This window comes from Cyprinus carpio, chromosome A15 (assembly GCF_018340385.1).
Source record: "Cyprinus carpio isolate SPL01 chromosome A15, ASM1834038v1, whole genome shotgun sequence".
NCBI lineage: Eukaryota > Metazoa > Chordata > Actinopteri > Cypriniformes > Cyprinidae > Cyprinus > Cyprinus carpio.
The window spans coordinates 832198-844781 of record NC_056586.1 but is presented as its reverse complement, the minus strand read 5'-3'; the positions used below and the strand labels follow the sequence as shown (position 1 = coordinate 844781).

The window sequence follows — 12584 nt, the reverse complement described above, 5'->3', positions numbered from 1 at the left end:
AATAAACACAAAATGTTGATCGCAAACCAAATTTAATAATTGATCGGCTGGTGATAAATCTTTATTTTGTCTGAGGAATTAATTGGCTGGTGAGAAGTCTTTCTATATTGAAAAAATAAGATCGATCAGTGACATTAGCCTCATTTTTTCCTTTCGGATTAACATATACACCACAATAAGATATTACAAACTGAATGATAGACCGCACAATCTGTCATGATGCTCTCAGATGAAGCACTAAATTCTGAATTTTAATTTGACTGGATATGTTCCACAAGCAGGGATATGGAAACTTGTTTTTGTACCGAGTGGTGTTATTCTTTATTTATATGTGTTACACTGTCCTTCTGGTCATATTTGGAACATTTGGAGTCCAGCTGTTGGGATGCAGTGATGCTCGGGGAGCCGAGGGAAGGACTCATGGGTTCATGATCTGTCGAGGTCTGCCGTAGCCCGTCATGCCAGACTGGCTCGCCCCTTTATTGGATCCCATCTGCAGGCCTATGACATTCTTCCCTTCTTTCAGCTGGTCATCAGAGAAATCTCTCCGGTTCTCCTGAGCTTTCCTGCAAGCAGAGCGCAGATGTTTAACATATCAACAGTGATCGATATATCTTGAATCATGAGCCCAGACGCGTGGCGTGTGCAGTGCTGTGTCCATGTGATCAGCGTGACTCACTTGAAGAACCAGCTGGGATCTCCACGGAAGCTGCCCTCGTCTTTAGTAACGGCGATGCTGCCCAGAGCCATGAGTGTCCTCTGCACCGCGGCCAAGTCCTTTCCTGACGTCACAGCAGCAGCATGATTAAAGCACAGCTCTTTCACACAAGCAAGCTATGAAGATGCATATAGATCTAACGGTTTTTGATTTTTGGGATCTAGCAGGGAGATGGTCCTAAATTGATTAGATGTTGAGTGTTTGTTTGTTTTAACAGTAACTATTGTCCATGGCAGCAGAAGATGCCAGTATATATTTAAAGAGATACGTGTTTTTTAGTATTTGTAATTAAGGGTTTTTATTGTGGTTTGGATGTACTGTAACATCAATCCCTGAATGGTTAAAACACCATTTAAAACATTTGTTACAATAGCATTAGGGATAATTTTACAGTCTCCTGTGTCAGAAATCAGGAGATGATCAGCACATTCGCTGTATTCCTCATCAAGCTCTGTTTTGTCTTTTCCAGTTTGGAGAGCATTGGAGAACAAACTATTAAGTGTTTTATTTCAACTCTGTTCTAGAGCTGGGTTGTTGTTAGACTCGGGATCATTTCATTTGAAACGTTGTAAGAAATCATATTTTCCACACCTCAAGCCCAAAGTATCATGTGTGTATATAATGTTTTCATTCTTTTGTTCTTGGAATTTTTCTTAAGCTATTGCCTGAATTCAAAATTTTGTTATAGTTATTGTTACTGATTCAAAACCCCCCAAAAATGTAAAAACAATAGAAAAAAGATACATAAATTCTGCCATTATCAACTAGCTTTAAAAATAAAATAAAATGGCAATGCTGTTCCATTAATGAAATGCAGCACTGCATCAGTGTCTCATCAATGGATGCTCTGCAGTGAATGGGTGCCGTCAGAATGAGAGTCCAAACAGCTGATAAAAACATCACAATAATCCACAAGTAATCCACAGCACTCCAGTCCAGCAGTTAACATCTGGAGAAGACAAAACCTGAAACAAATCCAGCCTTAAGACGCTTTTAACTCAAATATGAGTCCATAATCCATAATAACACTTCCTCCAGTGAAAAAGTGCATCTCCTGGATTAGCTGGAATTGTTTCTTATGAGAATGCATCTTTTAGTGGTTTTTATCAGCTGTTTGGACTCTCATTCTGACGGCACCCATTCACTGCAGAGCATCCATTGCTGAGACACTGATGCAGTGCTACATTTCTACAAACCTGATGAAGAAACAAACTCATCCTGATCTTGTAAAGAAAAAAAAATGGAGACAAGCAGTTTGGAGAATTGATGGATGGAGGATATTACTAGGTATTACTATTATTAGGTAAATGCAAAACTGGTTATTTTGCAACAAAAAGCATTACGATTAATGCTTTGCCCCATAATATAACGGTGATATTAACAGGTATAATAAATATAAACATACAACTAAAACAAGTTATTTTGATTTCTTTCTCTCTCTTTTTACAATTTCAATAAAAACTAAAGTTTGTTAGAATTAATTTCTTTTTTCTATACAAACCATTGAAATTAAGTGGTGATGAATGAGGGGCATGCCAATTTGCAATATTTTATTTTATTTTAAAATTAATGTTTTATTTTAATATTCATTTTGTATTACAGTACACGCTAAACAGAGTTAAATCTATTCAATTTTATGACTGTTTAGTATCCTGTTAACCAGACACAAATTATTTCTGCATATATTATAACCTAGTTTAGCTTTGCTCTGTCTCATGCCATATATTAAAAATTATTCAACTTTAACAAACTTATTTAAAGTTAGCTGATAATGTTAAGTTAGTAAAGGAATGTAAACAATGCTCATTTAAACAGATATACTGAATTGTGCATTTGACCAGATATCTGAATGTCTATCATGAATATATATTAGTTCTGTTGAACTCACCCTCCCACAGATCTACGGTCTGAAACATGTCGGTCTTGACCACGCCGTATCGCTCCGCAGCATTGAGGAACTGTGAGATCTGCTCCATCTGTTTGAAGGCCATGCTGGAGCTCTGGATCTTCTTCACAGGCTTGTCCTTACACAGACTATTGATGAGCTCACACAAAACCTGAGCATGGTACAGAGAACGAGATTACTTTCCAGAAACATCATCATTATGAATGACATGATAACACCAAGAATTTTTTTTTTTTCATCCTACAGCTGTCATTGGTTCCTCATGAAATGTGGGTCAGATGATCTGTTGATCTGTTACAACTTCATATACAGCAACTTTACAACACATGGATATTTTTATGTGAAATTTTCCTATTATAAATGTATTATGATGATCAAGTTATTTATCATTTCCATACCATGTCATGGGAGTACAAGATCAGTGTGGTGTTTTTTAGGGTATTCTTTTTAACATTTGTTTAAGCCTAGTCACCATTTACAAAGGATTCTTTGAGGAAAAACAACAGCAAAACCAAAGCAAATATAGGTGAGATAATCATCAGCTGGATGTGATATATTCCTGTTTGTGGTAGTCGTTGGTGGCAGCGTGGTCAGAGAAATCCCTCTGTATCTTCAGCAGGGATCTCAGGGTCATGAATGTTTCTCCGCTCGACCTGTAAGCTTGACCTGAGCCGCGCAGCGAAGAGTCTGTAGAAACTTTGCTAACCTGGCTTGAGTGCTGGTGACACAGGCAAGCAGATGAGCCCAGAATATAAATGCAATGCACAAAGTTTAATATTAAATATTTTCCCATAGCAAACACTTCATTTAGTGCATTGTGTTCACATTCTGAGCTCATGTTCTTGCCTGTATAAAGCATGCATCATCAATAAAGTGAACTGGATTTAATCTTTTAATATCACTGTTTTAAAGGCACTTTAAGTGTTTTCACATTAAACGTTTTAGAATGTCCCGCCATTTTAAGTGACTGAAATATTGCACCAGGTGTTTTATATGGATTGCAAATGGCCAAAACCTGCATTTTGTTCACATTTCTTTGTTTTATTCTTTTGAGAGGTGATATAAATATCTGTGTATTGGAACAGATGGAAAGTTGACGGGCTTGTGCTGCAGTTCTGTGCGTGTTTTGACCACCAGGTCTTCAAGCCAGTCACGTGACTGAAAACTATGAATGATCATAATTTTCTTAGTTTCATCTCCTTTCAGCATGTTATCCAGTGTGATGCTTAGGTCTTCATCCAGCTGCACCCGTCTGCAGTCTGCTGATGACTAGATTCAACCGTTGTTTTTTCTCTCAAAGTCTTCTAGCCTTTCAGGCTCATCTTGTGCTCTTAGAGAGTGAGCCTTAAAGAACTGCTCCAAATAAAGATGGGTAAAGGGGTGTTTAGATATGCTGCTTAATTTTCTGGATTCAGCGACAACATAAATAATGTCTTCAAGACCTGCTCTTGTTGGTTTTTGGTTTAACTGGTTGTAACTGTTTGAACTGATAATTTATGAGATGACATTCATGAAATATATTTTATGTATATATATTTTCTAAAGTATTATTTTTGTGAAACTACATGTGCTGCTTGGCCAGGGCACTCTTGCAAAAGGTTTTTTATTTTCTTGGATAGATTGTAAGCATGATTGTCTTGAGAGCACCACACATGCATGACTCACACATCCGTCTTTGAGCCAGGCCTGGAAACCCAGTTTTCCTGCTTCTGGTTTTCCGACCCCAGAGCCACACTGAGTCCCGATCCACTCCACCAAACGCACCTCCAGCTCAGGGTCGTACTTCTGCTCGATTTTATCCTGCACTTGGCGGCTCATCCCATACGATGGACCCTTGTTTGCCATGGTTGAAGCTCCCTGTGTAGAGAAGGTCAATAGTATAATATAAAGTTTCTTGATATGTGCAATTCCATGTCGATTTTCTTATTTTGTATAGTTTTTTTGTTCCAGTGTAGTCTGTCTTAAATTGTCAAATGTTATTAGAAATTTTCAACATGAATAATGCTTGCTTGTTGTTATATAAAGACATAAAACAAGAACACAAGTTGGGGAAGTTTATCATTATTTTACCTTTCTTGAAATCCTCTTCTCCTGAAATTTTTAATTAAGCTAAACACAATCAGAATAAAGTGGAAAAAAGCCAATGATGCAATTGGAAGCAGCCACAAAGCCATAAAATAAACTCACAAATCATGCTTATAAATGTTGTGCAGTGTAAACAATCCAACATTTCCAACGGCAAACAGTTCAGCGCCATTAAAAAAATGATGTTGTGTCAAATGGATAACTTGAGCTAAACCGTTTTACAAAAAGCAACCACAGAGGCAGAGGCTGAGAGATTCACATGTTCATATAGTCCTTGAGTGGAGGTGGATCAGTACTGTACAGATAAATATGACAGGATCAGATGAACATGCTCCTCCGGAAACACCATCAGATACAGTCGCACATTTCAGCAGTTTGTAACTCCATCGAAGCAAAGCTCAAATCACACACACAGATACACACACACACACACACACACACACACACACATACACCCAAAGAGAGCTGCACCTTCACCTGTGCTGCCATTCTGCTCTTTACCAAGTTCCTCTGAAGTCCCGACCTTAAGGAATGAGTTTAAAGTCATTCATCCTATGTGCATTACAGCAAACATCTGCACCTTTCTTTCTTTTTCTTTTTTTTAATTGATCAATTTAATTTTTAATTTTTAATTTGAAGACAAATAGCAAAAAATGAAATTAAATAAATTAATTTTTTTTATTATTATTTGAAATGAAATGAAATTATAAAAAGGACAATGAAGCAACAATTAAAAATGTTAGAAAAATTGTCAGTATAAATGTATAAAATGGAAATGGCTTCTGGTTTGATATTTATATACATTATACATTAGATTACACACACACACACACACACACACACACACACACACACACACACACACACACACACACACACACACACACAGTCTTTTCTACCCTGATCTGAGTGCCTTAGTTTTGTTCTGCATCAGTGATAATGTAATCATATGACATTTGGAACAGGCAAGGTCTGCAGAGTGTTTATGAAGAAAGATATGTGTCTGATACAAACGCTGTAATTAAAATGTATAACGTCACAACAGAGAAAAAGCTCACGCTACATATCAAAAGAGTGAACTTGATATAACTACTTGCAATCAAAAATTAATGAAAAAGACCAAGAATACTAAATTTAACAACTATTTTTTCCAGGTCTGGTCTTTTTTAAGATTATGTATCGTAGAGCATATAGAGTTGCATTGATTATTACTATTACTTTATATAATTTAAAAGCCACAATGTTCAGCAAAATAACTGAGGACTTTGGAATTGAAAGCATATGAAAAAAAATACTTACTCTAGTGAAAATGAAGATGACTTTGTCGTTCGCACACGCACCAGTCACCCTGGAGCTTAATGTTCAGCAGAGTCACCCGTCGCTGTTTCAAGAGGAGATGTCTTTTCCATTAGAGAAATAAAAAAAGAGGCATTCGGTGAGAGGGGGCAGAGAAAAGGAAATTGACGCCTTAAAAGGACACGCTCTTTTTCTCAAGCCCTCCCTCCTCTCCGCTCTGCACTCAAGGTTTCTAGTTCGGCCCTTTGTAAAAGCAAAGCCTTATTTGGGAAGAGGTTTGGATGAGGACAGGAACCAAGCCAAGAGTCTGTAGTTTGGTCAGAGAGCAGAATTCTCCAAATACCACATCACTGCATCAGCTGGCAGAAAGAGGAAGGCTGTGTGAACGCCTGCTGGAAGCTCGAGGTGGAGCTGGGAATCAGCAGAGGGCTTTGAGTTTAGACAGGGACATAAATGGAATAGTTTGACAGATGTAGTGTACAGATTAGATGAATACACCAAAAATCATCATTCAGAAATCAGCAGTATGGTATATAAGGCATTTGTGTTGGGATGTCGATGCAGAAGCTTTGGCAGAAGGGAAATAGGAGAGAGCTGAGGAATCCTGGAGCAAAATGATTTACTGACACTTCGGAAGCAACCACTAACAAGGCCTTCTAAGTACAAAATACTCCCCAGGGTGCGTTCAATACTACGTTATAATGTTGAAAGCATGCGGTGCTATGCTATATTTTGGTCACAATTTATTTTAAGTGAACTACTGTTAACTAAGACTTTTGACTCAATAAACTCCTAATGTGCTGCTTATTAATAGTTAGTAAGGTAGTAGTTAAGATTAGGTGTGCGGTTTAGGATTAAGAGATCTAAAATAAGGTCATGCAGAATACGACATTAGTATGTGCTTTATAAGTCCTAATAAACAGCCAATATGCTAGTAATATGCATGCTTGTTAGTAGTGAGAATTGGTCCTTAAATTAAAGTGTTAAGTGTAGTTTTTTACTGACATTTCAAGGGGTTAATTTACAATGTAAACTAAATCTTATAGTCACCATAAAATGTATGTTTCTTTTTTTATATGACATAAGTGTATAAGTGATTTCTCTCAATTTTTAAAATACATTCCACAGCTGTGGTGTCAAAAACAAAACAAAACAAAACAAAACAAAACAAAACAAAACAAAAACTCAAATGATCAATCTATCAATCAAACAATCAATCAATCAATAAAGCTGTCCGATTTCACTTCTGGGTTATCTATCTATCTATCTATCTATCTGTCTATCTGTCTGTCTGTCTGTCTATCTATCTATATATCTACTGAGGTTGCATCCCAACAATGTTACAATTCACCCCAGTTTGAGAGAAAAAAAAAGAGACATTTACAATATATTTTCTTTGACAACAAAGACAGCGGTCCAGTATGGTTTTTGACAGGATTCACAATCCTGAACATACTCAGCCCATGTACTCTCGGGGCCTGTTTCACACACGGCTCAGAAATTAGTTCAAGCGTCAAGCTTGCTGATAAAGTGACCTTTATTCATAAAGCCAAATACTGTACTGCAGGGTACATGTTAATTTAGTTATGTTTATGACAGTTTCATACAAAGATGCCCAGATTCACACCTGAATATCTTTTATTTATTTTTTTTATTTTTTTAAATATCTGATGGCAGGCATTACACTGAAGATTGCTGTGTATGTATGTACAGGTTTTTCCTCTCACTGCTCAGAGAAGGGATAGACCAGGTATCCGCTGAAGGTGTTTTGGCCCTGGGTGTCTCCACACAGCTGTCTGCCGGACATCAGCTCAACATACACCTGACAGCCGCGTCTGAGCTGCAGAAGAACCGTCTGAGAGCTGCTGTCCTCTGAATCCTCACGGTTATCTTCCCAGGACGAGGCCATCAGCTGGCCGTTCTTCATCAGCTGCAACTTCTGGTAGAGCCGCTGACCCGCGCTGCCAACGTTGGAGTACGCCGTGAAGGAGAAGGAGTAGAGGCCAGCGTGAGGAGCCGTGAACGTGCCTGTGAAGAATCAGGATCAGGCTGATGTCTCTGTTTGTTTGGCTTCTTCTGTTCAAACTTACTGTGAGAAGCTGGCTCTACATGGAGAAAGTGAACTGGATGCATTGTGTTGCATAAATCTAAACAGGAGATTAGTTTGACCTATACAGCATTTAAATGAGGTGTACACATTTCATCATGACTTAAATTAAACTTAAACAAAACTAGTCATGCTGCACAGGTAGACTTTATGATATCTAGGCAAAAGTTCTGACTGAGTTTTAGTATCTGGGTGATTTATTATAATTTGACCAATTAAATTAAATAATAAAAATAATAATAATAATAATAATAATAATATGGCAAAGAAGTAAATTTAACTTAATTCAGATTTATTACAAATTAACTGAATTTTGATACAGCTATGATAAATAAGAATGCCATGATCATTCAACAATTCACATATTGTCATATTTTAAATAAGTTTTTTCATAGCTGTCATAAAAAAAAATAAAAAAAAAATTATCTTATTAGCTTAAAGATAACCTAGCTATATGGGCAAACAAACTTGTGAAATATTATTATGTTGTGTGTTATGAAAATACTGTGTCAAAACTTGTTTTATGTGCCATTTACATGCAGTTTGGAGTTTTTTTGTGTAACAATTAAAATTTTGAAAATGCAAATAATTTAATAAATCCAAAAATTTACATCAAAGTGGCTTAACGAATAATTTACACAAATCTCATTCTGCTTGTGTTTCATGATTGAGGCACATAGTCTAGTTTGGCCGGAGTATTACTGTCTCCTGTTTTCCACTCATTTCCTGACATTCTGGTTTTTGATGCTGCCCTTAAATGTTAAAATGTTGATTGGCACAGTGTATTGTGGACACCTTACCCAACGCAGGATTGTAGCCATTGCCCTGATTGAGTGAGACAGACTGGTAAGAGATAGACATGTTGCTGTTAAACGGCCCAAGACATCCACTCATTGGAAGCATTGCAGCAGTGAAGGCTATTTTGCATCCAGCTTGAGGAAGGGACAGAGAGCAAGGAAAAGAAAATATTTTATATAGTTTTTTTCCTAAAATGATAAGCAAATGTGAGGTAGCAGTACCTGTGAGCTCCTCTATTTGGCTGTTCAGATGAGACAGTCCTTCCCAAAGGCCAACCATACGCATGAACGTGGCCTCCTCCAGATCAAACAGAGGCTGTGCAACACAACAGCAGCTCTTCTGTCTCCTGAATGCACATTCACAGTCCCATCCACCGCAGGGCAGCGACCCCGTGTAACTCACTGAAAAATGTAAGAAAGAAGTACAAGTGCGAGTAAGACCTGCAAAGCCTGTATTTATATGAACAGATGATCAAATTATTCACCAGCAGTTTCGCGCAGGAGGTCAAAGGCAGTGGTAGCCTCAGCTCGCGAGCAAAGACTGAGAACCATCAAAATACAGAGAGAAGCTGATGGAAGCATTTTCATCCTCAGTGTGCAGAATCCAGCGGCCCTTAAAATACAGCTTATTTAGTCTTGAATGAATGAAAACTTTTACAGTTTAAAACCTAAAACAAACTTGAAAAGAAGAAGTGAAGAAATGTTCTGCTCTAGGTCTGTAACACAGTGTTCTCAGACATGTTTCTGGAGGCACACTACCAGTACACACTCTTTAGTTGTCTTCCTAAAAATCCTAAAAGATCTTAAAGCAAAGAAGTTCTTATTATATGACACCAACCTCTACAAGCAACGCAGAGAGCTTAATGGTCAACATGGATCACGTGAGTCTTGATGACCAATTACATTAGCCTTATTTTCACTGAATTGCTAAGTCACTGTTTGTGGATACCAAAGAAATGGATCATAAACTGAATCCTACATGTCACTAAATTATCTGAGATTGTCAGTGAGTTACTTCAACTGATCTTCATTTACAGTATATACATGAGAAGACACACAACTGTCACTGTAGAATTCAAAGGGTCGGCCAATCTCAGAAAATAGTACTTTTCCCATTTCCCGAGGGTAAACAGGAGCATCACTTTTAAATAAATAAAAAAAAGGCTTGAATCTCTTAACGTTTTTAAGCCATGAACTTCACGAACTTGTTTTTAAATCCAGATCTTAGTTGCTCCTCTAAAGCTCTCCTCACTGTAGTCCCCAAACCAGTAAACACCGTTTTTGTTCCTGGTGAACTGTTAAAGAAATGCTGAACACTAGGCTCCTCCAAAACCTGTAGAATCAGCCAATCAGATTTAGACTTTTGTTTTTGTGAAAGTGTTTCCAGTTTTGCAGAATCAACGAAAGTTGTTTAATTTCACAGTTTAACAGAAACTCACAGAAACTAATATGACAATCAAAAGCAGGCTAAATGCACCCAAACATAAACCAGATCTAAGTGAATTATTCATATAAATCAATTACTAATGCGTCTAACTAAAAAACAAGTAGGTCTGTAACTGCCACAATTCGATATTTTCATTAGCTGTTTACAATATACAGGTCCTTCTCAAAAAATTAGCATATTGTGAAAAAGTTCATTATTTTCCATAATGTAATGATAAAAATTTAACTTTAATATATTTTAGATTCATTGCACACCAACTAAAATATTTCAGGTCTTTTATTGTTTTAATACTGATGATTTTGGCATACAGCTCATGAAAAACCAAAATTCCTATCTCAAAAAATTAGCATATCATGAAAAGGTTCTCTAAACGAGCTATTAACCTAATCATCTGAATCAACTAATTAACTCTAAACACCTGCAAAAGATTCCTGAGGCTTTTAAAAAACTCCCAGCCTGGTTCATTACTCAAAACCGCAATCATGGGTAATAGGTTAACCCAGAAGGCCATCATTGACACCCTCAAGCGAGAGGGTAAGACACAGAAAGAAATTTCTGAACGAATAGGCTGTTCCCAGAGTGCTGTATCAAGGCACCTCAGTGGGAAGTCTGTGGGAAGGAAAAAGTGTGGCAAAAAAACCCCAAAAAGAATCTGAGGTAACCGGACCCTGAGGAAGATTGTGGAGAAGGACCGATTCCAGACCTTGGGGGACCGCGGAAGCAGTGGACTGAGTCTGGAGTAGAAACATCCAGAGCCACCGTGCACAGGCGTGTGCTTTTGAACCAGAAACAGCGGGCAGAAGCACCTGACCTGGGCTACAGAGAAGCAGCACTGGACTGTTGCTCAGTGGTCCAAAGTACTTTTTTCGGATGAAAGCAAATTTTGCATGTCATTCGGAACATCAAGGTGCCAGAGTCTGGAGGAAGACTGGGGAGAAGGAAAATGCCAAAATGCCTGAAGTCCAGTGTCAAGTACCCACAGTCAGTGATGGTCTGGGGTGCCATGTCAGCTGCTGGTGTTGGTCCACTGTGTTTTAACAAGGGCAGGCTCAATGCAGCTAGCTATCAGGAGATTTTGGAGCACTTCATGCTTCCATCTGCTGAAAAGCTTTATGGAGATGAAGATTTCGTTTTTCACCTGCTCACAGTGCCAAAACCACTGGTAAATGGTTTATTGACCATGGTATTACTGTGCTTAATTGGCCTGCCAACTCTCCTGACCTGAACCCCATAGAGAATCTGTGGGATATTGTGAAGAGAAAGTTGAGAGACGCAAGACCCAACACTCTGGATGAGCTTAAGGCCGCTATCGAAGCATCCTGGGCCTCCATAACACCTCAGCAGTGCCACAGGCTGATTGCCTCCATGCCACGCCGCATTGAAGCAGTCATTTCTGCAAAAGGATTCCCGACCAAGTATTGAGTGCATAACTGAACATAATTATTTGAAGGTTGACTTTTTTTGTATTAAAAACACTTTTTATTGGTCGGATGAAATATGCTAATTTTTTGAGATAGGAATTTTGGGTTTTCATGAGCTGTATGCCAAAATCATCAGTATTAAAACAATAAAAGACCTGAAATATTTCAGTTGGTGTATAATGAATCTAAAATATATGAAAGTTTAATTTTTATCATTACATTATGGAAAATAATGAACTTTTTCACAATATGCTAATTTTTTGAGAAGGATCTGTATAATTGATGTACTGTAGGTTCTGTTGATTTTAGGTTACACTTTATTTTGATAGTCCTCTTTAGAGATTCTAACTATAATTCTACTAACTACATGTCATTTAGCACTCATTAGAATACTAGTAGACTGTTAGGTTAGGGCTAGGGTTAGTACAATATGTTGACTTGTACTTGTAATGTTACTTACAGTCAGTAGAAAGTACATCAAAATAAAGTGTTAGCAGATATTAAGCAGATAGTCACTAATACATTAACTGACATGAAGTTGCAAAGTTACTTATTAGTTAGTAGAATGTCTAAAGTGGACTATCAAAATAAAGCATTTAACATTCAATTTCAGCTGTATGTCAAAATGTAGACACAAATGAGTATTTTTTCATTTTTTAAATTTATTTTTAATAATTTAATTTATGTAATACTCACCGTGATGAAGATAACAGATGAATTGCAGAAGAACTGAGTCAGTTAAAGTAAAAAATGGAGTTGGAAGTGGAGCTTTCTGTGCAGCTTTATGCAGTGGGTGGAGTTGCTCAG

The 12584-nt window shown here is 37.5% G+C and overlaps 2 protein-coding genes across 4 annotated transcripts; both read right to left on the bottom strand.

Moving 5' to 3' along the window:
* Positions 1-217: 217 nt before the first annotated feature.
* LOC109061320 (transgelin-like) lies at positions 218-6148 on the bottom strand. Of its 3 annotated transcripts, none has more exons than XM_042770736.1 (6): positions 6009-6124; positions 5187-5232; positions 4290-4481; positions 2607-2775; positions 680-782; positions 218-566 (listed from the first exon to the last, which is right to left on the bottom strand). In XM_042770736.1, the coding sequence occupies exons 2-6, from the start codon at positions 5196-5198 to the stop codon at positions 419-421; spliced, it is 624 nt and encodes a 207-aa protein (XP_042626670.1). In that variant the 5' UTR covers positions 5199-5232; positions 6009-6124; the 3' UTR covers positions 218-418. The 3 variants fall into 3 exon arrangements, with proteins under 3 accessions (XP_042626670.1, XP_042626669.1, XP_042626671.1); XM_042770735.1 differs by having other exon boundaries at positions 5181-5232; positions 6009-6119; XM_042770737.1 differs by lacking the exon at positions 5187-5232 and having other exon boundaries at positions 6009-6148.
* A 1382-nt stretch (positions 6149-7530) lies between these two features.
* Positions 7531-12584, bottom strand: LOC109061293 (cerebellin-1-like). Its single transcript, XM_019078425.2, has 5 exons — positions 12474-12584; positions 9395-9522; positions 9132-9311; positions 8913-9044; positions 7531-8033 (listed from the first exon to the last, which is right to left on the bottom strand). Exons 2-5 carry the CDS (start codon positions 9495-9497, stop codon positions 7729-7731), a joined length of 720 nt encoding a protein of 239 aa, XP_018933970.2. The 5' UTR covers positions 9498-9522; positions 12474-12584; the 3' UTR covers positions 7531-7728.